The sequence below is a fragment of the Eupeodes corollae genome, chromosome 1, assembly GCF_945859685.1.
Source record: "Eupeodes corollae chromosome 1, idEupCoro1.1, whole genome shotgun sequence".
Taxonomy (NCBI): domain Eukaryota; kingdom Metazoa; phylum Arthropoda; class Insecta; order Diptera; family Syrphidae; genus Eupeodes; species Eupeodes corollae.
This window is the reverse complement of record NC_079147.1, coordinates 234,859,151-234,886,305: the sequence shown is the minus strand read 5'-3', so window position 1 is coordinate 234,886,305 and position 27,155 is coordinate 234,859,151. Positions and strand designations below refer to the sequence as shown.

General features: G+C 34.7%; 1 protein-coding gene and 1 pseudogene across 2 annotated transcripts; one reads left to right on the top strand and one right to left on the bottom strand.

Annotated features, from left to right (window-relative positions):
• Positions 1–1,538: 1,538 nt before the first annotated feature.
• Positions 1,539–26,337, bottom strand: LOC129940561 (uncharacterized). 2 transcript variants are annotated; one of them, XM_056048939.1, is made up of 4 exons: positions 25,839–26,337; positions 2,458–2,636; positions 2,176–2,396; positions 1,539–2,110 (listed from the first exon to the last, which is right to left on the bottom strand). In XM_056048939.1, the coding sequence occupies exons 2-4, from the start codon at positions 2,634–2,636 to the stop codon at positions 1,665–1,667; spliced, it is 846 nt and encodes a 281-aa protein (XP_055904914.1). In that variant the 5' UTR covers positions 25,839–26,337; the 3' UTR covers positions 1,539–1,664. The 2 variants fall into 2 exon arrangements, with proteins under 2 accessions (XP_055904914.1, XP_055904915.1); XM_056048940.1 differs by having other exon boundaries at positions 2,464–2,636; positions 25,839–26,330.
• LOC129940560 (lysine--tRNA ligase-like) lies at positions 5,584–7,899 on the top strand (annotated as a pseudogene).
• Positions 26,338–27,155: the final 818 nt, after the last annotated feature.

The window sequence follows — 27,155 nt, the reverse complement described above, 5'->3', positions numbered from 1 at the left end:
TCCGTACAGTTTGACACTCATCTTGCAGTAAAATGCAAGGTAGAAAAAAGTTGTTGTATTGTTAATTTTTAATTAGCAAACATTCTGAGCTGGCGGGCTTTAAGAAGCGTATAAGCAGTGGAGCGTGTGTGGTGAGCATGCTACCTCCTGCAACCCTCTAATGGGCTAACTATAGGATTTAGGGTAAGTGCGAAGTTGGGTGTATCCATAATTTACTTGTATTTAAAGAATCTGAATTTAAGAACAAATCCTATAGTGACTCCAAGCAGGGGGCAGCATTCTTCCCGATACATAAAATCATTTTGTTTTAATGCAATATGAAAATTGGTCTTATTTCTCTTTCTTTAAGTGAAATAAAGCCAAACACATTTGAAACGCTTTCTTAACGTTCCGGGATTTTGAGCGATCTGAAACTTTCTTCGTTCAGTATTGTAGTGTCCAAAACAAACAAACATTTTTGTTGGAGGGCCTAAACTTTGAAACACAAGACATCATTCGGGAAATACATATGTCAATTAGTAATTTGGGCGTTATGATATTTTAAAATTGATTATGGCATTATGGCATTGATTTTGGGCTTTGTGGCATTTTCTTCTGAAAAACTTTTTGGGCGATAAAACCATTTATGGGCGATATGACATCTTTGTTATTTTATAAGACCGAACGTTTTTTTTATATTTCGAAATTCAAAATACCCTTACAAAGTTTTAAAGCCTAGTGTGAACCATCTCGTGAACCCATACAAATTTCAGTTTTTGGTTCACCTGTGAACTTGCTCGTGAAGCTGAGTGGAGAACTAAGTGGAGGGTTTTCGTTCACGGGCAATTCACGTGCAAAATGTACGAGAACTGTTGGTGAAGCTTTGACATTTGGTTTGTTCATGTTCACAACGTGTACTCACAAGTGTGTACCAGTGAGCAATGTCAAAAGTTCACTTTCTCCACTGGCGAACGTTCACTTCACGAGGAAGTATGTACTAGGCTTAAGGGGTATGCTGTTGATGTAAAACAAAATTAGTCTGTAGTCTCCAAATTACCGATCAAAACTTTTTTGATACGGAATTTAAGCTGTACTTATCAAAAATATTTTTAAAGGATGTTTAAAAATTAGTTCAGAGTTTCTTGCAATTAATATCAGGTTCAAATTTTTAAGGTTGTCATATTTTTACCACCAATTACATGTACATTCACAAAATTGTTTGCGAAAGAATGTGGAGACTTAAGGCTGGCAACCCATTTCGATTTCACGTTTTCGCTCTCGAATTGCATTTTTTAGGATCCAAATGAATGCATTCAATCTCAGGGAATCAAACCTAATTCCACGAGCATATAATAAAATAAATGTAGCAACCGTCCGTAGGGACCTAAGGCCCAGTGACTTACCGCTCTCAACCTCTAGAACGAGAGTCCTGCGCACTAACCATCATGCCACGGGTAGTAGTTCTACTTTATATTTTAAAAATCTAAAGGCTTCTCAAATTTGTGATCATCTAAAACTAACACCCGCCCTTTCTGCACCAAAAATGAAAACAGCATAAAAACTGTAAAGAAAACTAAATATTTTATTTGGTTTATCTTAAAAAATAATACATAGATAGGTTCCCTTTAACATAAGCAAAATACATACAAATAATTAAAAGAAAACAAAAAACAATTTACAAATCTTTAAAAGTTTCTCCCAATAACACGATCCAAATCATTCCAACTACAAGAATAATCGATTTGCAGTAAACCTTTTTTACTCAATCCAAATTTATTGCCATAGGTGTTGCCGTACAATGATTCAGATCTTCGGCTCAGGGTACTTCCATAAAATGAACTTTCATAGATCGATGGAGGGCTGGAGTAGAGTAAGGCATTGTGGTTCTGGGAAAGGCACTCATAGCAATCTGGTACACTGCAAACTGACGCATAAGGAGTCTCTCCATAAGGACTACAATAGTCATAAGGAGCTGAAGGATAATCGACCATTGGTTCAGGTTTGGGCAGTGACATGCCTCGTCGCCTGGGAGTGGCACCAAATCCAGCAGTTGTATTGCGCCTCAGAGTGGCGACACTTTCTTCTCCACAGCTGCTGTTCCTCTCTGACGAGGGGGAAGAGCTGCCAAAATCTGTAAGAACAAAATTATAACTTAGATGTCTCCAATAAAACAGGAAGATTTTTTAAGATTATTACCTCCATAAGTATTGTACATCCTTGGATCTCCACCAGGATAATCATCGTACTTAACTGTGTTGAAAAGTGCTTCTTCATCAGCCTTGCTGTAGCAGTCAGCGCACTCAAAATCACCTGATTTCTGCATGTAAAAATACTGTGTTGCGACCGGCTCTCCAGCCGGACTTGGAGACTTCGAACTGTCATAGAAAGAAGTACTCTGAGGGGTTGGATCTATCTTCCTGTAAAATCAAGAGATTATCATAGTTGAAGCTTGGAACCTTTCGAATTTTGTATGTTTACACAGACTTGCGGACGTAGTCATAATTTTCCAAATCCCATGGGTCGACATAACACCTTTGCGACGGCAAAAGAGTTGTCCCATAGATATCCTCTGTTGTGTCAATAGAGTAATAAGTGGAATCAGAAGTCTCCACTGGAAGAGGAAACTTTGGCCCTCGTCGCGCAGTTCTCTCGCGCATCTAAATTTTAAAAATACGAGTAAACACAAAAATTACCATACAAATGCGTTAATAAAATTTTGATGGCTAATGGAAGTAAAGTTTAAAACATAAAAATGCAACAAAATTATCGAAGACTCTATTATCATAATTTATGGAACGTGCTGCTTATAGTTTGTGCAACAGCATTTTCTTTGCTTTGCATAGCTTAATCTGTAATAATATAGTTTCTTTGCTAAGACTTAACTTTGATGGCAAACTTATTTCAAGACGAAACGACCGATCTATGGCGGTAGTTTAGTGATGCCTCAGCTCAGGTGCATGCACCAATCAGTTTGACTAAAAGTGAAAACCATTCTTCGATGCAATCATTTGAGCATTAAGTTAACTGCCCCTTGCAATGTGGTTTAGCCTCTATAATAAACTAATGAGTAGTTATGGAGGGGGGATTTCGACATATACGAAATCAAATTGTTCATAGGTGAGTGATTCTGCTTGTGCTTGGTAAAAGTTAGATATATTTTATTGGAAGGTAAATATGTAAAATATGGGCTGTACACAATTGCACAATTTACAGCATGGTTTTTGTTTTCTTGATTTTTGTTTTTTAAGTAAAGCCATTCCATGCGAAATGTCAATATTAAGTCTACACTAACTCTATGAAATTTTCATTTATTGAGGTGCTTCCATTTTTTTGAACTCTGATATCAAGTTGATAGACAGAAAAACGACCTTGCTTTGAAAAAATTCTGACAGCTGAAATTTGTAGCAGAGTAAAAATCTGATAAAGGCGAACTACAGTTTTTCAAAATTACTCAAGAATTATAGGTTTTTTTAAGTAGCTAATGTAAGTCTACACATTTCTTTCAATTGATAGATTTAGAGAAAAGTAATCCAAAACAGCTGAGTTGAAAGTTTTGAACTGTCAAAGCGAATTGAGCAGATTCAGACGATATACTGGACTTGAAAGTAAGGCAAACAAATTGCAAAATTGGAAAGTTAGGCAAGAAAAACCTCCCTAGCTATAAATTTAATTTTACATCTGTCAAAATGACAGTTGATAATGTTTTTTCATTCAACTGGAAGCTGAACTTTATTTCTGTAAAATGGATCCCTGTCAATTTGGAAAAGAAATAAGTAAAATTTCTTTACAATACAAAACACAAATCGTGATGGACTTATAGAATGCCTGAGGAGTGTTTTGTAGACTATAATGTTTTTGGTAGCTTTTGTACTATGAACTTAAGGTAGATGTTTGTGAGGTAAAGTTCTGAATTAGAAGTGTTTGACACTTGGCCAACTGACTAGTTACTTTGGTCAAAAATTACGTTTAAGGAATCAAGTTGAATGCAAATGAAGTCCCTTGTGTTGTCTGAACCATTGTTTTTGTTTGGCTTGGTTCGTAAATAGAAAAACAACATTTAAATTACACAAAACCAATGTTTCTCGTTAGTTCTTCTCTTTGCTTTTCATTTATTTTTTAAATACAAATTTGATTCAGCAAATATTTTATAATTTATCTCATAAGTTTTTAATATAATTTTCAAGAAAGTTAAGAGGATCTTCAATTTTTGTTTGGTTATTAATTTTACGATTTAAAGTTTAACATATATTTATTTTTAATTTTTAATATTGGTAGGTCGAGTCCAACAATTTGTAACAACGGCCAGGTTTCGACAGCATAAGAGACATGATATGCAGTCAACTGCATTCTTTGAACATACATTTTGACCATTGCAACTAGTTAGTTTTTCGAGTGCCACACATTTCAAACTCGGAGCTTTACTTTACAAAACCTCTACCTTCAGTTTCTCGGGCCAGAAACCATTTTTGTCTACAAAACACATCTCAAGGTATATATGTAGGTACAATATTACTAATTTCTTTTACAATTTAACAAAGAACCTTTTTACACAAAACATTTAATGGATCAATAAAGTTCAGCTTTCAGTTGAATATAGAAACATGATTAGCTGTCATTTTGACATATGTAAGTAAACTTAATTTGATAGTAAGGAACATTTTTTTTGACTAACTTTCCAGTCAACTTTCCAATGAATTTGGAAATTTTTTTGGCAGTTGGCCAATCAGATACTAGAAATTTGGCTTACGGTCAAGTTCTTTATGTCATCTTAACCTGCCCAATGACACTTGTAAAACATTTTTTGACATTGTAATTGTAAAAAAATAATAAAATAATTGTAAAAAAATGGACAGACTACTGTATCGTTCGTAAGTTATAGCTAAATCATTTATCTAAATCGATTTACACAACCTAACTAATAATAGTTCAGCGGTGTTGAATTGCACCATCTTTGAGGCAACGCCAGAAGCCCACGACGTGGGATAATGCGATTACCAAAGGATTCCTTCGTTGCGTCATGAGAATCGAGCTACTATTTTGGTAACATATTAGGCGCATTCACAAAGCTGGTGACATGATTGATTTATATTTGTATTTAAATACCGAAACATTGGGCAGGTTAAGACAACATAAGGGACTTAATTTGCAGTCAACTGCATTCTTTGAACACAAATTTTGAACAAGGCAGCTAGTTACTTTTTCAAGTGTCATAAATTTCAAACTCAGAACTTTACTTCACTAACTTCTACCTTCAGTTCATCGTACAAAAACTACCAAAAACAATATTGTCTTCAAAACTCACCTCAGGCAAGCTACATGTCAATCAACATTAGTATTTTGTATTGTACTTATTTCTTTTCCAATTTGATAAGTTACCCTTTTCCACAAAACATTAAATAAAATCTGTTGAATGAGAAAACATGGTTTAATGGCATTTTGACATAAGCTGACTTAATTTGATAGTTCAGGGCCTTGCATATGAGAGCGAACAACTATCAACTTACTGAACACTTCCATCCTTCCAAAAAACGCTCCACGGGGTTTAAAAAATAATAAACTCAAATTCAATTATTTTCTCGTTAATTACTTCACTTTGTTTGAAAAATGTCACAACAAACTGGCGAACTATCCAAAAATGAGATCAAAAGACGACAAAAACCCGAGCAAAAAGCCAAAGAAAAAGCCGAGAAGCTGCTGCATCTGCCGATAAAAAAGACAAAATCAAAAAAGAAGAAGAATTTTAAATTGCGTTCCACTGCCGTGGCTGAGCTCAAAAAGACACCCGACTCCAATCCCTATCCTCACAAGTTCCATGTTAGCATATCGCTGGAGAACTTCATCGAAAAGTACTCGGACCTGAAGGATGATATGTTGTCGGATGTCAGTCTAAGTGTTGCTGGACGAGTTCATGCGATTCGTGAATCTGGAGCCAAATTGATATTGTACGATTTGCGTGGCGAAGGAGTCAAACTCCAAGTTAGAGCCAACGCCAAATTGTTTTTCGAGACCGATTTGACAAAACTCCGACGACGTGGTGATATAATTGTAATCAAAGGCTATCCCGGGAAAACTAAAAAAGGTGAACTATCTGCTATCCCAAGGACGATAAAAGCCTATCACCATGTTTGCAAATGTTGCCACATCTGCATTTCGGACTCAAGGATAAGGAGACTCGATTCCGTTAAAGGTATTTGGATCTTATCCTGAATAACAAAGTCAGAGAGACTTTCCAGATCAGAGCTAAGATGATTGCATATGTCCGTCAATTCCTCGATACAATGGGATTCCTTGGGATCGAAACCCCAATGATGAATATGACTGCTTGAGGTGCTACCGCCAAACCCTACATCACACATCACAACGATCTCAACATGGACCTTTACATGCGTATAGCTCCTTAACTGTATCACAAAATGCTTGTAGTTGGTGGTTTGAATCGTGTGTACGAAATCGGTCGTCAGTTCCGTAACGAGGGCATCGATCTAACCCACAATCCAGAATTCACAACTTGTGAATTCTACATGGCCTATGCTGATTATCACGATCTCATCGATCTGACTGAGCAAATGATTTCGGAAATGGTCAAAGCCGTACATGGATCCTACAAGATCAAATACCATCCAGATAGTCCCGAGGGTGAGAAGCAGGAAATCGACTTCACACCACCCTTCGAACGGGTTTCGATGATAAAAACCCTCGAAGAGAAATTAAATGTCAAATTTACCAGTCCGACTACTTTCCACAAAAAGGAAACTACCGAACTCCTCAGTCAGTTGTGCATCAAGCATCAGGTTGAATGTCCAGCTCCAAGGACCACGGCTCGTTTGCTAGACAAACTGGTGGGTGACTTCACCGAGGAGACACGCATCAATCCGACGTTCATCTTTAACCATCCACAAGTGATGAGTCCATTGGCCAAATACCATCGCAGTGAGCCAGGACTAACCGAGGGTTTCGAGTTTTTCGTCATGAAAAAGGAGGTCTGCAATGCCTACACCGAGTTGAATGATCCAACGGTGCAACGTGAGCGTTTCGAACAGCAGGCAGGCGATAAGTCGGCCAGCGATGATGAGGCACAGTTGGTCGATGAGAACTTCTGTACCGCATTGGAATATGGTTTGCCGCCAACTGGTGGTTGGGGTCTAGGAATTGATCGGTTGACGATGTTCCTAACTTATTCCAATAATATTAAGGAGGTTCTGCTGTTCCCTGCCATGAAACCAGATGATCCAAACAAGAATCAAGCTCCAGCTGGTGCTGCAGCTCCACCAGCAATGCCAGAAAAGAAATAAATTGTATTTATTTAGAAGCAATTGGTCAGTAAGTGAAAATTTATACCCAGCAAGTGACAAGAATAAAACAGCCTTGCACACTCTGGTAAGAACTATCGAATACTCCCTAGAGAAAAAGGAATACACTATGGTGGCCTGTTTGGATATTGAGGGCGCTTTCAACAACGTTGATACATCCGCTATCACTTCTGCTATGACGACCTTAAACGTCGAATACTCAATCTGTGAGTTGATTAATCTAATGCTAAAAAGCAGGATCATCAACTCTAGTTTGGGAGATTTTTGCACAAAAAGGTCTGTCAGTAGAGGCACTCCGCAAGGTGGTGTTCTGTCCCCTCTCCTGTGGAACATAGTGGTTAACGAACTACTAATATCCCTTGAGAGGGAAGGCTACAGAGTGGTTGCGTATGCCGATGATGTTGCTATCGCTGTCACAGGGGAACATCCTAATACACTGAGAGACCTGCTCCAAAATGCACTCAATATGCTCACTAGATGGGCTGATAACTGCGGACTTAGTATTAATCCTCAAAAAACAGACCTCGTCCTTTTCACACGGAAATACAAGATCCCAGTAATTGTACCTCCTTCAATAAAAGGTATACCACTAATTTTTACCAATGAAGCCAAATACCTTGGTCCAATATTGGACAAAAAATTAAGTTGGAAATCCAATACACAGGAAAGAGCTAAAAAAGCTACAGTAGGTCTTTTCCTTTGCAAGAAAGCTATAGGAAGCAAATGTGGTTTTCAACTTCGCATAACCTACTGGCTATACACATCGGTCATCGAATTGCAGTGTGGTTTGTCAAACTCTATTCGAGTTCCACATACCATCCACATTGCAACGTATAAATTGTTCGCGCTCAACTTAATCTCAAAATTATACCACTCTTGTTTTGTTTGTTTTAAAGGTTAATTTCAAATTGACCATTCGTTGCTGTCTGCGAATAAAAATAAAGCTCATGTGAAAGAATAGTCAAAATATGCGAACATCCATAGTTCGCAGTTTGTAGCTCAAGATGCTTTAGGGAGATTTTTCTTGAATACCATTCCAGTCAACTTTCCATTAAAGTTACGATACGTTGGTCAGGTCTATTCATTAAGGAATAGCAAATCAAGTGACAGCTGTCAAAAGGACCAATTTTGAAAAAAGTATTGTCAGGTTGAACACCAAACCTTTTAATAAAAACTCTTTATGTAAGCTTAGAAATTATAGTTTGCTCTATAAGTGCAGGATTAAAAAACATATATTGACATTATATAAAAGTTTAGTTTCCGTCGTTCTTCAAACTGCTGATGGTCAGGTAATGCTCCAAGCTTGCTTCAATTTAAGATCCTTGTAAACTACTCTCACAAATTGGGATGACCCTTGATCTAGGACAAATTCTGACTGAAAACCCAACTATAATACGATGCCTCAACTATTTCGAATACCCATGCTCCCCTAAAATGTTTTCACTTTTCCACAAGAAGTTTCATCTCTACGAATATGGTAAAATGATGATGTGAATTATTTTCAAAACAAAAATAAAACAATGCAAACATTAATCTTCAAGACTATCATCGCATGCAAACGAAGATCGTCTTCGCCTTCGTCATCATCGAGCCAGCCAGGCAGCGCCCACATTCTGATGATTATGATGCATACGACTCTATTCTTGATATTAAGTTCAAGTGCATGTTTCTAATTATTCTCCATCAGAGGCACGCACCATGTTTGGTACGATGTGCAGATGGCTCTTCATCGTCATCGCCACCGTCGTCGCCGTCGCCGTCATAGTTATAGAGGTGAAAATCTTCCAAGCTCAAAAACATGGCCAAACGGAAAAGGAGAACGCCAAGGCAAAGCAAGGTGCAGGCGGCTCAATGCGCCATATTGTTTAACGGTGTGAAGCGAATCCAATTAATTCAAAAACTAAAGCATAAACAAAGGCTATGTAAAAGAGGAGAAAACTTTAAAGTGCTGCAATAATTACGAGTGTACACCTAAATAAGGTGGTTTCTCCTTTGATCTATTATTATCTCACGAAGCTTTAAAGAAAGTTGCAGTCGACAATAATACAGATGCAGAATGCCGTTTAATCTCTGGTGCAAGTTCAGTGCCATCCTTTTTGCAAATAAAACATCAACCGTCAACACTGCTACTTCCTGTCCAGCCAGTCAAACGCAATCCTTACGTAATTCCGCTGAAAAGTACCAGCCTCTCTTTTAAACTTGACAAACCACCATCAGCACCAATATAATTGTTCGCGACTTTATACAAGCCGGGTTGTGTTTGTAATTTCCATAAAGCCTATTTGTATAGCATCGCGTTCGCGTCCAGCTAACAGGTTTAACCTGGTGTGTTATCTTGCCTTCCGTGGAGCGATTCTCTGTAATGTAGTCTTGAATCGCATCTCGAGCTGAGCTGCGCGGCACTTCCAAGTTTAATTCCTACTGTTCCTATACTATAGGTACTCCAAGTCACAGCAGCAGTTGTCAGTCGGCATTTAATTCAGGTTTTTGATTGGTTTTTACGTCAAACTGAACATTTTATTTAAGTTTTCCAGTGCATCCACAATCCACATCCAGTGCAAGTCAGTCCGGCTCCGGCAGTTGCAGGGGGAATCAAATCAATACGTAAGTAAGCATCAACAACTGTTCAAACATTTGCAGAAGCAGAACGCGCGCACTCAATTGTGGTTGGTAAGACTTGGCCGAAGGCGGCGTGTGGAATGGAGGCGGCGGTGGCGGTGTCAGATCGGGTCTTATACAATTTGTTGATTGTTTATAATGGAGCCAGCACCAGCAGCGCAGCGGCTAGAAACTTGGGATCTCACAACTGGAGTGATCGTTGTGGAGCTAGAGCTATGTACATCTGTTGGTTAATACTGATTTCTTACTTAGCACAACAAGTTACATGGCGCATAAATCTTCGGTTTGTCGTGAGATTTCTTGCTCCCTGTAAAATTTATGACAATAACCCTGAACGGTGGATTAAAGGCAAGTGTCATACTATTTCGGTTAAGTTGCGGTCTTAAAGCAATTCAGAAATTGTTGCTGTGTCTTGAGATATCAAAAGTAGGTTTACTTGAGGTGGAACGTTTCGAAATTGTTAACTTTTGTTGGCTGTAGTAGGTACAAGATGATAAATGATGACCTTTATTTATTGCTCTTGTTCGATTTGTTTGGAAAATAAAGGTTAGAGTAGGGCTTTATGGATGATTGTATAGAAAATTGATCTTTTATTAAAGCTGGAGCAAATCATCAATGTGAGCTTTTTCAGAAGATAGAAAAGAAGAAAAGACGGAAAAAATGTATTTGTTAACTATTCACATATTTTAGAGAATTTTGTGAAAAACTTCAAACCTTTTTATTCAGAATAAAGCAATTAATGCTGATCCATAGGAGAAGGACCAGTTGAACATTCGTGTTTCAAATATTGATTATAGATTGATCTATTATTGATTTACATATATGATGATATAAGTCAAACCTTTGTTGAACCTAAGTTAATCCAAACACAATTTGAGATTGAAAGTTTTTCAAAAGTGGATACAACTGTCAGATTTTAAAATGGGCAGGATCAGGCGACATAAGGGACTTGGAAGTTAGGCAAGTTTCTGATTAGCCACCTGCCAAAAATTACCTTCCAATTATGGCAACTTTAATGAAAAATTGACTTGGAAAGTACATACGTCAAAATCTCCCTGAATATTAAATCAAGTCTACTTCTGTCATAATGACAGTTGATCATGTTTTTCTATTCAAGTAAAAGCTGAACTTTACTACTCTATGAATTATTTATTTTCTAAACAACTTCACTTAATACTTTTTGTAAAAGTGTTTCTCGTCAATTTGGAAAACAAATGAGTAAAATTACTTTACAACACAAAATACAAATCGTGATGGGCTTGTAGCTTGCCTGAGGAGTGTTTTGTAGACAATTATGACTATTATTTTGGTAATTTTTGGTACTAAAAACATGACTTATCTTTAAGTCCCTTATTTTCAAGAAAAGCTGAACTTCAATACATTTCCATTTAAATTTTTGTATAACAGGGTTCCTTGCCAAATTAACAATAATATAACAATACAAAATGCTAGGATTTTTTTTCTACCAGTAAATTTCAAAGTTTTAAATTGAGGATCAGAAAAACTACCTTGTTGCCTTGCTTGGTCTAATTATACTGTCAAAGAACGCAGTTGACTACATATTATGAAGTCTATTACTTCCTGGGAACCTGCCCAATTTTAAACGTTGGTTGTATAGACTGACAATGACGTTTCTAGCAGTTAGATTAGGTTAGGTTATAGTGGCTATCCATGATGGAAATGGCCACAGTTAGGCCAGTTTAATAGCTCATTTTGTGATACCACATGAATCTTGAGGCTTCCTCCTAAGCTCGATGGAACCACTTTGAGTCCTTACGAAACGTGAGAGTCTGATTATACTAATATGATTTAGATCGTTTAGATCGTTAAAGAAAAACTCTCCTAGGTAATTCTAGCGTTTTCGAGCCAGAGCAGGGCATGTGCAGAGAAGATGAAGACCTGGTTCTTCCTCTTCCTCGTCCATACAGCTTCTGCAAAAGTCATTTGAGAATACGCCTAGTCTCGTGGCGTGCTTTCCTATTAGGCAGTGTCCGGTTATGACACCTATTATCGAGCTTATATGCGATCTGTTTAGAGAGAGCAAGCACCTTGAAAATTTTAAACCTAGTGTTAGCCAATTGTTTTTTGTGACTTGACACGTGGTGATGTTGTTCCACCTGGTGCCTGCCCTCCTCACAGCGTCTTGCATTAGCAACAGTTGGCATGGCTATCTGAGAAAATACGGATATAAGATGTTGATATCACGTTTTCTTTAAGCCAGGACAAGACTTCCTTTATCTCCAAAAGTTCCGCCTGGAACACGCTACAATGATTGGGAAGGCGGAATGAGAGACTTAATTTCAGTCGTTCAGAGTACACACCTCCACCAACCCCTTCTTTTGTTTTTGACCCATCTGTATAAAAATGGATTGACTCATTCTCCAAGAAAGTAATATCCTCCCAAAAAGGACTGGGAGGTATAGAAATCTGGAAATTTCTGTCGAATTGCAGTTGGGGGATGGTGTAGTCTGTGTGCTTTGGAATTGATTATAAGTACCTTAGAATTACGGAGTGGCCAATGTTGTTGTTAGTCCACTGCGACGAAGATTTGAGACGAATAGCAGAGCTTGCAGCTATTTGTTTGCTAAATATGTCAAGAGGTGTTAGGTAGAGTAAGTTATCCTGTGCCGCAGATGGGGTCGTGCGAAGCGATCCGCTTATAAATCCCTGTTTATACCTTTCTCTAAAGCAGACCACCGTACTGCCACACCGTACATTAAAATGGGTCTGATTACCGATGTCTATAGCTAATGCGTGATTCTGGGTTGTAAGCCCCATTTATTACCAATAGCTTTTTTGCAAGAAAAGAGAGCTACAGTAGCTTTTTTGACTCTTTCCTGTATGTTGCATTTCCAATTTAGTTTTTTATCTAAGACAAGACTCAGGTATTTAGCCTCGTCTGAGAATTTTAATTGGATTCCTTTAATATAGGGAGGGTTGACGAATGGAATTTTGAATCTCCTCGAAAATAAGACCAAATCGGTTTTGTGTGGGTCAACACCCAGTCCACACCGATCAGCCCAAAGTATTAGTCTGTCCAAGGCATTTTGTAAGAGCTCTTTTAGGATGTTAAGATGCTTTCCTGAAATTGCTATAGCAATGTCGTCCCTATAGGCCCTCCGCATCCAGATTAGTTAGTTTTTAATTTACCACAGTTTTGAGTTAATTATTCTGCTAGCATTAAATGAATTAACTCCCGAAGCGAACTCTCTACATTTAGAGATGTTAGAGCATGATGTTAAAGGCACCTTCGATATCAAGGAAAGCAACCATAGTAAACTCTTTATGATGGAGTTAATATTCGACGGTGCGTACTAAACTGTGTAACGTTGTTTCCACCGATTTACCTCTACAGTAGGCATGTTGAGACGAAGACAGAATTCTTGTATCAATACTTGCCCTTAAATGGATATAATCAATTTTTCCAAGGTCTTAATAAGGAATGATGACAGACTTATAGGTCGTAGATCTTTAGGATTGACTTGCGAGCATTTACCTGCTTTGGGTATAAAACAACTTTAACTTCTCTCCATGCCGAGGGAACATGAACCAGGTAAAGACAGCTGGTAAAAATTGTCTCAAGGATTGGTGCAATTATATCAGAAGTCTTTTGTAACTCGGCTGATATTATTCCAGCTGGTCCTGCAGATTTAAATGGTTTGAAGCTGTTGAGAGCCCATTGTAGCTTGTCCCTTGTGATTAGACCTTGTGGATATGTTGTATTTGAACTTAAAAGTACATATATAATTGTTGCAAGTTTCGAAAGTGAGTGTCCAATAGAAAGTTCAGCGATTCATTACTTGAATTTGTCCAGGAGCCGTCTGCATTTTTCAAGCAGCTTCGTATCGCTGGACTAGTTGAAAGAATTTTCCGTAACCTAGAGTCTTCAGAAGTTTCTTCTATCGTGCCACAGAAGGATTGCCAAGAAGATCGCTTAGATTCCCTTAGTGCCTTCTTGTAGATTATAAGCTATTCTAGCAGTATTATCTCTCCAAATTATAAGTTCAAACGATTGTGAAACAGTGACGTTTCTGGTTTCAAGCAGTCTATAAGCTCAAACATTTGACCAGTTTATATTTTAAAGTTTTCTGAGAATTTTTTCAGGTGGATTGTGACAGAGCAGGATAATTAAATATAAAATCAAGTCACTTTTAATTCTCACCAAGCAATCATATTAGCTTTTACATTTCCTTGCATCCTCTTTGAACTGTGCAATAGACAATTCTTGGGAAATCAGATCAAAAATTTTTGTTATCAGATTTCTGGCAGCCAAAGTGAGACATTTTAAAACTTCCCATAGGAAGTTATTGTAATGAGTCCGATTTGTCAAATTGAGAATTTTGACATTTCTCGCCGTCCCTAGAGTCGAAATAAAAGATAATAGAAAGATGTCTGTGCGTGCGTGTGTACGTACGTCCGTGCATTCGCCATGTTTTTTTCGTTGTCCATACCTCAAGAACCAGAAGAGATATCGACTTTAAATAAATTTGGTTATACAGGTAATAAGACAGAAAGATGCAGAAAGGGCTCTCAAGAAAACTTGCGCGGGTGTTTTTTTTTACCATAGAAGTTTAAAAAAGGTTACAATTTTGGTTAAACCTTAATATCTTACGAAGCAAAAACGCTTGAGACTTGAATTAAGTTTCATATTATATATTGTAACGTGATACCAAACAAATACATTTTAAAAAAAATTCAATTAACGTTTTTTTGATTTATAAATCAAAAAAACTGAAAAAAAAAAATGCGTCTCCTCGAAAATTTTGAGAATACAAAATGTTTTTATCTCCAAAACAATTTCGTACAACGAAAAATAATGTTTTTAAAATCTGGTAAATTATTGAGAACAATCGAATTGACAGTTTTTTTTTATAAAAAATAAGAACCTAAAAACAACATTACTCAAAGTTGGTAAAATTGAATTCCGATTCAAATATCTTTTCAAAAATTTGAGATTATGGCTTCCAACTAATTTTTACTTATAAAAAATATTGTTTTCAACATGCGGCAAAATTTTGAGAAAAATCGAATTGACAGTTTTTTGACATAAAATAAAAACCTAAACAAAAAAAAATTATAAAAGTTGGTAAAAATTGATTTTTGACTCATAAATATTTTCAAAAATTTTGGATTTTGGCTTCCAATTTATTTTTACTAAAAAAAAATATTGTTTTCAACATTCGGTAAAATCTTGCAAAAAATCGAATTGACAGTTTTTTGACAAAAAATAAAAACCTAAACAAAAAAAATAATAAAAGTTGGTAAAAATTGATTTTCGACTCATAAATATTTTCAAAAATTTGGGATTTTGGCTTCCAATTTATTTTTACTTATAAAAAATATTGTTTTCAACATTCGGTAAAATCTTGCAAAAAATCGAATTGACAGTTTTTTGACAAAAAATAAAAACCTAAACAAAAAAATTAATAAAAGTTGGTAAAAATTGATTTTCGACTCATAAATATTTTCAAAACTTTATGATATTGGATTTAAACTAATTTTATCTTTTAAGAAATATTGTTGTCAACACTTAGTAAAATTTTGAGGAAAATCTAATTGACAGTACAAAAAATAAAAACCTAACAAAAAAACAGTACTAAAACTTGGTAAAAATGATTTCCGACTCAAATATCTTTTCAAAACTTTGAGATATTTAATTTAAACTCCTTTTTTCTTTTAAAAAAAATTGTTGTCAACATTCAGTAAAATTTTGAGAAAAATCTAACTGACAGTTTTTTTTACAAAAAATAAAAACTTAATAGAAAATTTAACAAAAGTTGGTAAAAATTGAACTTCGCTAATTTTAACTTACAAGAAATATTGTTTTCAACATTCGGTAAAATCTTGCAAAAAATCGAATTGACAGTTTTTTGACATAAAATAAAAACCTAAACAAAAAAATTAATAAAAGTTGATAAAAATTAGCTTTCCACTCAAATAACTTTTCAAAACTATAAAGATATTGGCTTGGAACTACTTTTTCCTTTAAAAAAATAGTGTTGTCAACATTCAGTAAAATTTTGAGGAAAATCTAATTAACAGTTTATTTACAAAAAAAATAAAAACCTAAACAAAAAAATTAATAAAAGGTGGTAAAAATTCATTTTCGACTCAAATATCTTTCCAAAACTATTGGCTTTAAACTACTTTTTTCTTTTAAAAAATATTGTTTTCAACATTCGGTAAAATCTTGATAAAAATTGAATTCACAGTTTTTTGACAAAAAATAAAAACCTTAACAAAAAAAATAATAAAAGTTGGTAAAAATTAGTTTTCGACTCAAATATCTTTTCAAAACTTTAAGATATTGGCTTTAAACTTATTTTATCTTTTAAGGAATATTGTTGTCAACACTTAGTAAAATGTTGAGGAAAATCTAATTGACAGCACAAAAAATAAAAACCTAACAAAAAAAATACTAAAACTTAGTAAATCAGCAAAAAATAGTACGCAAATTTTGTAAAAATTGATGTTCGGTTCTTGATATCGCTGAAATTGATTTCATTCATAAAATTTGTAAAAATTTAAGAAATGCTACTTTAATTGGTAAAAATATACCAATTGTTAAAAAATAGACAGACGAGTTGGGAAGTTATCAGTGTGGGTCGCACCCCAGCCTCCTTTTACTATATTTCTGAGACTACGAAAATCTCTAAAATCTTAGAAATACAAACTGGGCAACTAGTAACATACCTGAAAATATCGTAAAATATGACATGACTGTAATATACGTAATGTAGTATTTTGACATTAGAAGATGTTCGTTTGTAAACTGTTTTAGGTGCGTTCAGTAAAATTCATTAAAAAATGTGATGATGTGATGATTTTAATGAAGTGTTTTTAAACTAAGTTAGTGTTATGCTAATAATTTGATGGCATGCTGTTAAAAATTTTAAGCAAATATTATCAATGGTGTAAAAAGCGCCAAAGATAATTAAAAAGTTCATACATAAATTTATTAGATACATAATGAATACATGATTTTTATTATTTATCAGGTATGTATGTCTATGTATACATATATGTATACACCCATTATGTACATTATATCACGCTCAACAAAGCAAGCCAAAGCATACAAAAAGTGAAATCGCCCACAATGAATTAATTACAAAGTATACACAAAAATTATAATTAATAAAGAAACTCCTATTGTATGCACAATATACACAATATTTCTTGACAAATAACCAGAAACCCATACCCACGTACTGTGATTAGGCAACAATATTGTCAAACTAATGAGGTTTTGACTTTGCGACTAACCATTAAAGTTCGTCACATTTACATACTTCGATTCGAACAACGACCTCCAGACCATCAGGGTTTATGTATAAATAATATTTATACCAAATAAAATATAATTAAGTGTAAATAATTGGAATAGCATAGCAAAATAAAAATATAATGCAATGCAAATGGAAACATTAAATATTTTAAACGAATTTAAAATTAAAAATGGTTTAACCAACATAGCCGAGCGACGCACGACGCGTTGTGATGATGGTTTCTTTTTGAACGCACCCTCTTTTACTTTTACTTTTAAAATTAAGCTGGTATTCTCGAAGTTATAACATTTATCAGTTTAATAAATTAATGAATATAGCTTACGCGCCAGTTTATCCAGATTAAAATAAAATTACAATAATGATTCATTTTATCACGTGTGATCGCAGACAAGTTTCTCAGGTTTTGCAACAGACATTATGTAAAAAAGACGTTAAATGTTGTCTCGATTTTTGTGAATTTTGTGTACCAAAAAGCCAAATTATTATGCATAAGTATGTTTCATCGGTTCTTTGAAAAATTTCTAGCTCAAGGTATTTTAAATTGTTGATTATGCTTTCGATAGATGGTTAAAGAGATCTGTTTGTTTTTTAACTTTTAAAAGTTCCAATTACAATTTATTATTTCAAAAAATTATTATCGATTGTGAACTAAAATATGAACAAAAATACTCAGCATAATTATTGGTGAAGTGTTTTATTTATTGTGTACCTTATATGCATTCCAAAAGTTATTCAATACCATCATCGAGCTGTCAAATTTACATTGTAAAAAAATTCAAAATTCAATGCGGCTGCCAAAGATTCGAGGTTAACTGGATAAGCAACTTCTGAAGAAGTATGAAGATGAAGACGAATTTTTAATGGCTATTGGTTATGGTTTTGGAATTTTTAGTTTACTCTATGTGCGAATTATGTTTATAATAATCGTAGAGAGAGATGATGATATTATTTAAAAATGAATATATTTTGTTGATTTTGTAATCATTTTTCAACCTACTTATGTATATTGAGGAAATGAGTAATCAATAATTTCAAAAGAAGTGTTAAGTTGTTAAGAGGCAAATATAAACGCAATGTAATTATGATTTAAAGCCTAACAAGTTATAGGTACAAAGCCAGATTGTTGGGATGAACAAAATCAAACAGAGCGTATGTTCGTTATTGTCTGATGTTATGATGACATGTCAATTACTGCGTTCCCTTTTACACGATGACTTTTATCCTTGAAAAAAAAATTAATTTTCTACACAAAATAAAGGTTTTGGTTGTAAATGCAGGAAAGGTATATTTCATTTATTTTACATTATCAGTTCGAAGAATTTTTGATTCTCCTATAAACTCATAAACTGACCCAATGGCTTCCGGGGAAAAAGAACCCCGTATTCGCTCGAGAACTAGAAAATTAGAATTTGTTTTGTATTATTGTTTCCATTTTTATTTAAAACTTTCGAATTCTTCTTTGTCGAGATCAATTAAGAGGCACATTAAGAACAATAGAATGATGAAGACAATAATTATAGATAAATCTTCATTGTGTAAAATATAGTGTGAAGGCGTTTAATTTGATGAAGTCTTTATAGAAGAAGGTCTTGGTCGTGGGTTTTATAATTATATTAAAGAATATTCTTTTGATTTCAAATTGTACATGTAAAAATATTTATATTTCTGAATAAATGTAGGTAGGTTATAGATTATTATGATTAATTGTGAAAGTTATTGTCACTTTTGTTCTGATAACTTTCTGTATATATAAAACAATATTTGGATGTTTTATAAAATATTTAAAGTTAGGTTTTAGGTCGTGCGCCATTTGCGTTAAAAAATTGGTTAACAAAAGGCACGCTAAAAGTGAATCAAATTCGTATTGATGTCATTTAATAATTTAAACTTGCTTTTCAAAGGAGAACATTGTTCATAATTAGTCTGACAGTTTGGAATACGTATACAATCGGTAGTACTCATGGCTTGATGGTTAGTGCGATGGACTGATGACTTTTATATAACTGAAGATCCGAAGGAAAAAGTGGAGGCGGTGGGAGCTGCTTTCCAGCAAGTGTACAAGGTGAATGTCAGCATTCGCCCCAACCACGACCTGGAAAACAGACCCCTACTTAATCACATTTACCTTCGAAATGATATGACATAATGGCGATCTGAGAACCGCGGTATCATGCGGTTCAATGACGATTCCTTGGCAAGTGCCATAATCGCCGAGCAAACGGGACAAGTCCGTTGTTAGTGACGAAGGTTGAGCTTAAGCTCATCTTCAAGATGGTATATCCAACGTTGTACTAAGACATTTACCGATGGAAGCAATTGACATTTACACCACACTCTTCAACAATGCACTGAATAATGCATATTATCCAGTACATTGGAAGACCGCTGTGGTTCATCCTCTCCCGAAAAAGGGAAAGGACAACTCCAACCCGTCAAATCTTCGGTCGATAAGTCTTCTTCCGAGCATCAGCAAAGTTTTCGAAAAGATCATTAATAGGGCTCTGACTAAACAGTTCGGGTTCAAGGCGGGTCATGACACAATTCATGCTGCGTCTAAACTCGTTTCTGATATCCAATGGAATAAGTCAAAACAACAATGCACGGGTGCTGTTCTGGTTGATTTGGAAAAGGCACCGTATGGTTAGAGGGTCTTTACCTAAAACTGAGCAGGCTTGGAATAAGCAAGCTATTGTTGTATGTACTTTATGATATGCTTAACGGTAGAAAGTTTGTTGTCAAAAGTGGCAATGTAACTTCTACCACAACATACTCAATTAAAAATGGCCTTCAACAGGGAGCGGTGAATTCGCCGATTCTCTTCAGCATTTACACCAGCGATCTGATAGGTAGGCTTACAAAGGCAATCGCGTACGCCGACGATCTAATTGCCCGAAAAGTTGAGGTTATTAGAATTCTCTTGCAGCGTGATTTTGACTAGATTCATTGAAATTGCGACGACTGGAAACTGAAAATAAATGTCCAGAAGTCAGAGACAATTCTGTTCCGGACTCCGTTGGCTAGGGCCACGAGGGATACGTGTAAGAATTGGCGCAAGATGGTCATCGTTAATCTTCACGGGCAGCCATTAACGAGCAAAAGTGTAGTGAAGTACCTCGGTATCTGGTTAGTTCAGTATTTATATTTCGATATCATATAAATGCTGCTCTGACCAGGGCCAGAGGAGCCTTCGCTCTGACGAAACGTCTGTTTTTTAGCAGTCGGCTTAACCCCAGAGTGAAGGTAATTTGCTGCATGGCCCTCATACTGCCGATGATCGTTTATGGTTGCCCCTTCACAGATGGAGAAGTTTTGGGTGTTTAAGTGCTAGTGTTTACGACGCTATACCGGCCTACACCGAACAGCCGAATCTTCTTTTGTTCATTACTATTCCAACAAGGTCCCAACAAAAGGGCTCGAATCAACAGAATTGACAATTTCGTGATAAAACTCGTTTGAGGTCACATTGCAAGAGCTATGTCTACGACCAACAATTTAATTTTCGGGGCGTTCTATCCGAACGACGAGTATTTTGAAAGTGCACGCTTGAGCGGCTTCATTCCACCAGAGGCATTCCTCTTTTTAGACAAATGCGGTCTGATACAGGATAGATTGGCAGTTCCGTTAATCTACCACGTCAGACAAAGAACCGTGGATAGGCGACTCCCGTACAATCAGGACGTCATGGCACAAGGCGAAGCAGAGTTCCTTCGGTTCAGTACGGCTGTGTCCGAACGGGACCGAACTGATGGGGGGAAGCAGGAGAACCAGTTTGTGGATTCAATCGGCACTAGATAGTGGGTAGTCGGGATGGGGTTTTAAGCCTGGGCCGGCTTACATACTTGTTAAATAGTATTAGGGTTTAGTTTTAAGTAGAAAAGGCAAAAAAATACATGGAATAAAAAAAAATAAAAAAAAAATATGAAAAACAAAAATGTTAGATAGTTAGATTTGATGCTGTGGTTGTTCCAGTTTTAAGTAGTTTATAGGTAGAATAGGTAGTTTAAGTTAGCTTTAAGTTTTATTTAAGCACCTAATTGTAAGTAGTTTGTAAGTAAAAATAGAAAGGATATTGATATTAGTTTTTTAAATTTGAATTGAAGTTAAAATAGACCTTAGGGCCGAAAGGCATTAGTATTAAGTATCATTGTTTAACTTAGAGTTTCCGTATGGGACCATTAATTAAGTTGTAAGTTATGGATAACTAGGCTAGTTTTATGAATTTTTGTCTAGCTTTAAGAAAGGTTTAAGAATGAATTAATAAAAATGAATTTAAAAAAAAAGTGCGATGGACTGTCATGCGAGAGGTCTTGGGTTCGATTCCTGCCTGTGCCACCTAAAGTTTTTTTTTTCACGGGTACTGCCTCTTGCGAGAAATTGACAAATTCTTCAAGAGTAATTCTTGTCATGAAAAAGTGTTTTCTCAAATTAGCGGTTCGGGTTCGGCATATAAACTGTAGGTCCCCTCCATACCTGACAACATTACTCGCACACAGGAATGGTTAAAAGTTATCAGTCACTTGGCCTTAGTTCTCAAACGGACTGTTGGGCCACCCAATTTATTTTATTTTTATTTTATACAATCGGTTAAATTCCTCAGGTTTCCTTGGTGTATATTAAAATTGATACAAAACAGAAGCAATTGCGGATCCAGAGGGAGGTCGTAGGGGTCAAACCCCCCTCCCCTGGGAGATAATTTGTTTGTATTTTTGTATTTTTGTAGGATTTCCCTTTAATTCAAAACTAATCGTATTGAGTTAATGGATATGACCCCTATTATATTTTGAATTATTAATTTTTTGTAAAGAAAATAACACTTTTTATATTTATATTTTACTTTCTAAGCTTTGTTGCAAAAAGTACCACTTTTAACTGAGGGCTGAACCAAGAACATTGTATGAATCTGACATTCAGCCCTATTTCAAAATCTTATCACAAATTTATCAAATTTTGAGCAATGGACGATCCAGGGGGGGGGGGTTACATGAGCCATAAAGCTTATGCAGTTAAGTTGTAAAAGTAAATATTTGTTAGTAATTTAATGACATTCACTAAAAAGCGATTTTCTGTCAAAAACAGTTAAATTTTTTGTAGTTTAAATAATGCTTTGAATTATTATTTCCAAGAAAAAGAGCAAATATTCAGGTTTTTAAGAATAAACCTTGAATAAGAGATCTTTAATTTTATATTAAATTGCCTTTAAATTCCTGAAACTGGCCTTCAGTTCCATCTTATTTTTTGTTGCATGCGTACAAAATTTCGAATCAAACATGACATTACGATGTTATAAAAGTAAAAAAAGTGGGTCCCCCATTCCATCCGTCCGTCTGTCCTGGTCCTTAAGGCCGAAACCACTATGAAAGTAAGCCCATTAGCTTAAGATGTATTTGTTTTTATATTTTTATTACTAAAAATAACGACAGCCCGCATAAAAATTCGTTTGTTGTAAATTCGAAAATTCGATTTTTTTCAGAAATGAACCGATAGAGTTTTTAAAAACTTTCCCTAATTTTTTTCTTAATTCGTCATCTTTTTACAAGAAAAAACATATTTTGGTATTGTTTTGCTTTCAAATTTTCTCAAAAACTATATCAACAGATTTCAAAAATCTTGTCCTTCAACTCAAGCTCTTTTCGATGGTCAAATTTTCAAATTGATGATGATTTTTGATGATCGAAAATGTCATTTTTTTTAATGGCAAAAATTGTTAGATCTTAACAAATTAAAGAAATCTATATTTTGAAGTAGTACCCGTGGCATGATGGTTAGTGCGTTGGATTGTCATGCAAGGGGCTTGGGTTCAATCCCTGCCTGTGCCACCTTAATTTAAAAAAATTAATTTTCGCGGGTACTGCCTCTTGCGAGGAATTGACAATTTCTTCAAGAGTAATTCTTGTCATGAAAAAGTGCTTTCTCAAAACTAGCCGTTCGGATTCGGCATAAAATTGTAGGTCCCTTCCATTCCTGACAACGGTACTCGCACACAGGAATGGTTGAGAGTTGTAAGTTACTAGGCCCTGGTTCACAACGGACTGTTGCGCCACCCCATTTGATTTTTGATATTTTGAAGTGAATTTGCTTTAGATGTTCTAGAAGTGAGATTTAAACTCGAATTTCAATAATATAAATGTCCCAAAAACAGCAAAAGTTTTGTTAAACTAATGGCTAATTGAAAAACACAAGCTTTGAATCTCTTGAAAACTGAAGAGAAAAGAGATTCTGAAAAGTATAATTTGTGACTGCCACACAAAAGTTGCTTCCCAACTTATTTGTTTACCTTTATTTGTTTTTATTTTATATTCAGAGAAAAATGTACAAATGCATCTATTTCCTTAAATTCAATACCCAAACATTTACTCTCTATAATTTTAAAGTTTTTTTGACTCCTTTAAGATCAAATTATTTTATAGCATCCGCTTCAATCTACGAGTAAGCAGACTTATAGCGATAGTTAAAACTACTTAAAAAAACCAGACAAATATTGATATCAGTTTCGTTCTCATTTCCTGGGTTTTTGAACTTTTGTAACCCTTTAAACTATTGTAGTTTGCTCTTAAATATGGCATATTTAGAAAACTGTTAGAATCTTGGAATGCTTTCATATGAAAAAAAGTCTACTACATTAAATAGTTAGACTACACCTTGCTGGAGAATAGTGTTCTAAAATAATTTAATAACTAAAGTTGTCACTTTAGCCCATAAATACATTTAAGGTTAAGATGCACATTGTTATTTAAATTTTGTTAACCTCCTTTAAAGAACATTTTTAAGCGATAAGTAAATACTCGTCTATATGTTAAGCGCGTGCCCCCCCCCCCCCCCCACCTGAATAAAAGTCTGGATCCGTCCTTTACACAGAATGTCCAATTTATCAATCAATCAATATTTCTATTATTATACAGACAACATATCAATAAGTTTTAGTCTTTGCTCAACTCAGTGAAAATCTCATGAACTTTTTGTATGACAAGCGAACTAATGTTATAAAAAGCTATTTTATAACAAAAGGATCAGAAAATTGTTTCGAATCTATTTTAATCCAACCAATAATTGAATTAGCCCTATTAGTTATTGAGTTAATGTGTTGTGAACATTTCAATTTTCCATCGAATAACACCTCCTCATATAATAAAAAGAAATGATGGGAATCTTTCTCTTAAACTTCATAGTTTTACATTTATCAAGGTTAAGAAACAGACAGTAACGAACACACCAAAAGAATACATTGCAATTTTTCACAATAACTAGAACTGGAAAAAGTTTTGAAAATTGTAACATCGTCGGCATAAATGAGGCATTTATAGAGCGGTCCAACACAGACGGTAAATCGTTTATAAATAAAACAAAGAAAATAGGGGCTAAATGACAACCTTGTGGAATTCCAGAGTTAACTTTGAACTTGTTTGATTTGCAACCATTGAATTGTATACAGGGTATGATCTATCCAATAAATAAGACCATTTTACAAAATGTTCACTAAAACCTAGCTTCCCTAATTTAACAAGCAAAATTTGATGTAAGAGTTTGTCAAACGCATTTCTTAAATCATTAGAAATATAGTCTAAGTGCTTTTTGCTTTTAAATGGGTCATTAATTATAAATTAGTTAGTTAACTTTAGTTAAAATTTTACTCTAGGTGCACTGAAAACAAAGGGCAAAGTACACTTCTAAAGGCATACAAATTAAGCTGGATATGTGTATCTCAAGGTATACAAAAATGAGCATCTTAAAAACTATCTGAATCGTTATTATCTGTTTCGGATATCCGAGACATACTTTGAGCCACTCTTATCAAACTTCTGTTGCTATTCTATGCTGAGGTGATTTTTAAAAATTTATTAAAGCTTAGAAGATGTTATGACCGCATGATAATTCCTTTTCTCAAATTAACTTAGAATTTATTTCAAGAAAAATAGAAATTTGTTGAAAAATTTAAAAAACAATATCAAATTACAGAATCATAAAAAAGCACAAAAGCAAACGTCTTAAGTCACGAAAAGTTTCAGTATAGTTTTAATTTCTACAATAATCTATTTTGATACATTGATAAGGAAGTTTTCTGAAGAAGGTTGATCTAAAATGAATGTTTTTAACAAATGTCTAGGTCATTTAGTTTTAAATTGGTATCAATATAAAAATAGATTTTACTTTCTAAATGTATCAAAATTAAAATGTATATTAATGAATTTGAATGTAATCCATAACTGGCGTCTTAGATACTTCAAAAACGAAAAACAAAATACTTCACAAAAATCCATTAATTCATCGAATATCAATGTTATGTTAAAATATATTGTAATTGTATATGAGGCATGCAAATTTATCAGTTTATCTAATTATGATAAAAATAACCAGGGTTATACAAATCCAAAATGTTTGAATGAAAATCAAGAAACAACATTAACACTAAACATTAAAATTATTAAAACAAAGACAATAACGGAAAATCATAATTATGACGGTATATTTATGTTTTAAGGTCTGAAAACAATTTTTTCACAATCCGCATCCGCAATATTATGCATTACTCGTTAAGAATTTAAAATTAGCAAAGAACCATAATGCAAAGATGTAACACTCCCACAACATGATGACAAACGCAAAACCAAATAAGCGCCTCTGTTGTTAACAATATAATGTTCACCTTATTTGTATCCAAAATGTATGCCAAGATGTCTTTATTCCAATTCGAGAGAAGACGTATTGTGTGTTTGTGTCCTCGGGGAAGACCCAACAGAAATAATTAATAAATAATATAAACACAATAAATCAAAGAAGATTATTTAAAACAGAACACGAAATTGTATAAGTAAGCAGAGTTTGGAAGAACGTTACGACAAAAGGTTGAATCGCGACGAGTTTACCACTGACGCTATCCGATATCAACCTTACCAAGACTACGATTGAAATCAAACTGAAACTGTGATTGGATTGGAATTGGAACCACAGCCAGAGCACAGCACAGGTGAGGCATGCAGCTTAGCCAAATTTGAGAAGGAGCAGCTGTTGGTGTATAGCTGCTTGCTGCCTATGGCGAATAACAAAAGATAAACAAAAAGCTAGACCGGCCAAGTGGGAGTCTATGTCATAACGCAGCCTACGATGAAAAAAACGCACTATATCAGTCAGCTTTAACACCAGCACCACAAACAGCCAGCTGCAACAAGTCAGTGTAGTCTGGGATGTAGCGTTGGAAGTCAAAAAAGCTGAAAAGTTATTTGATGCCAACTAAATTATATACTACCACTTTAGTTTATTATAAAATGTTGGCTTATTCCAAATAAAACAGCTCAAATTTTTTAACAAATTAGATCTTTACTTTGAAAACGATTCATCTGAATAAGTCTTAAACTGAGAGTTCGTAAAAGCGAACAAACCTAAATCTGGAGAACCTATTAATTTGAAATGTCATAAACTCTGAAGTTATATGGTAAAAAAAGCCATTTTGAGATCTTAACTTTGGTAAAATGTTAAGTAAGTCTTAAAATCATTTGGAATTACCAACACCAATTTTTTAATTGAGTAACTTAATAAATGGATTATACATTTTTTCTTTGAAAAAGACAGCCCAGTGACAGGCAACATTACCGAATGAATGCGTTCATCTCAGACAGATAGGGTATCCGGAAACCTTTTTTTAAATGTAAAATAACAGCTGATCAAAAACAGCAAAGATTTCAAAAAAGGAATCCAAAGGTATCAACGAATTTCTGGGGTTTGCAGGTATCTGACAAAACAGCTGATTACACACATGGTTGAATTTCAAGAAACTTGAGAATTGATTTCAGCTTTTTGTATTTGTTGGTAAACAAAAAGATACAAAATGTTAGTTAAAGTTGTGTTTGAGGATGTTCTGTACATATTAGACGATGAAGAAGCTATTTGCCTCCGAATTTTAGAAGGTTGACTTATTTATTGACTTATTTTTTTCTCGTTTGTTTTATATTACAACAATTTTGAC

What these genes read in the sequence shown, in the direction of transcription:
- LOC129940561 (XM_056048939.1), bottom strand. Translation starts at nt 2,636, where the DNA reads ATGCGCGAGAGAACTGCGCGACGAGGGCCAAAGTTTCCTCTTCCAGTG. An exon ending in GACTACGTCCGCAAGTCTGT is followed by an intron (nt 2,397 to 2,457) that starts GTAAACATACAA and finishes TTGATTTTACAG; the next exon opens with GAAGATAGATCCAACCCCTC. An exon ending in GATGTACAATACTTATGGAG is followed by an intron (nt 2,111 to 2,175) that starts GTAATAATCTTA and finishes TTGTTCTTACAG; the next exon opens with ATTTTGGCAGCTCTTCCCCC.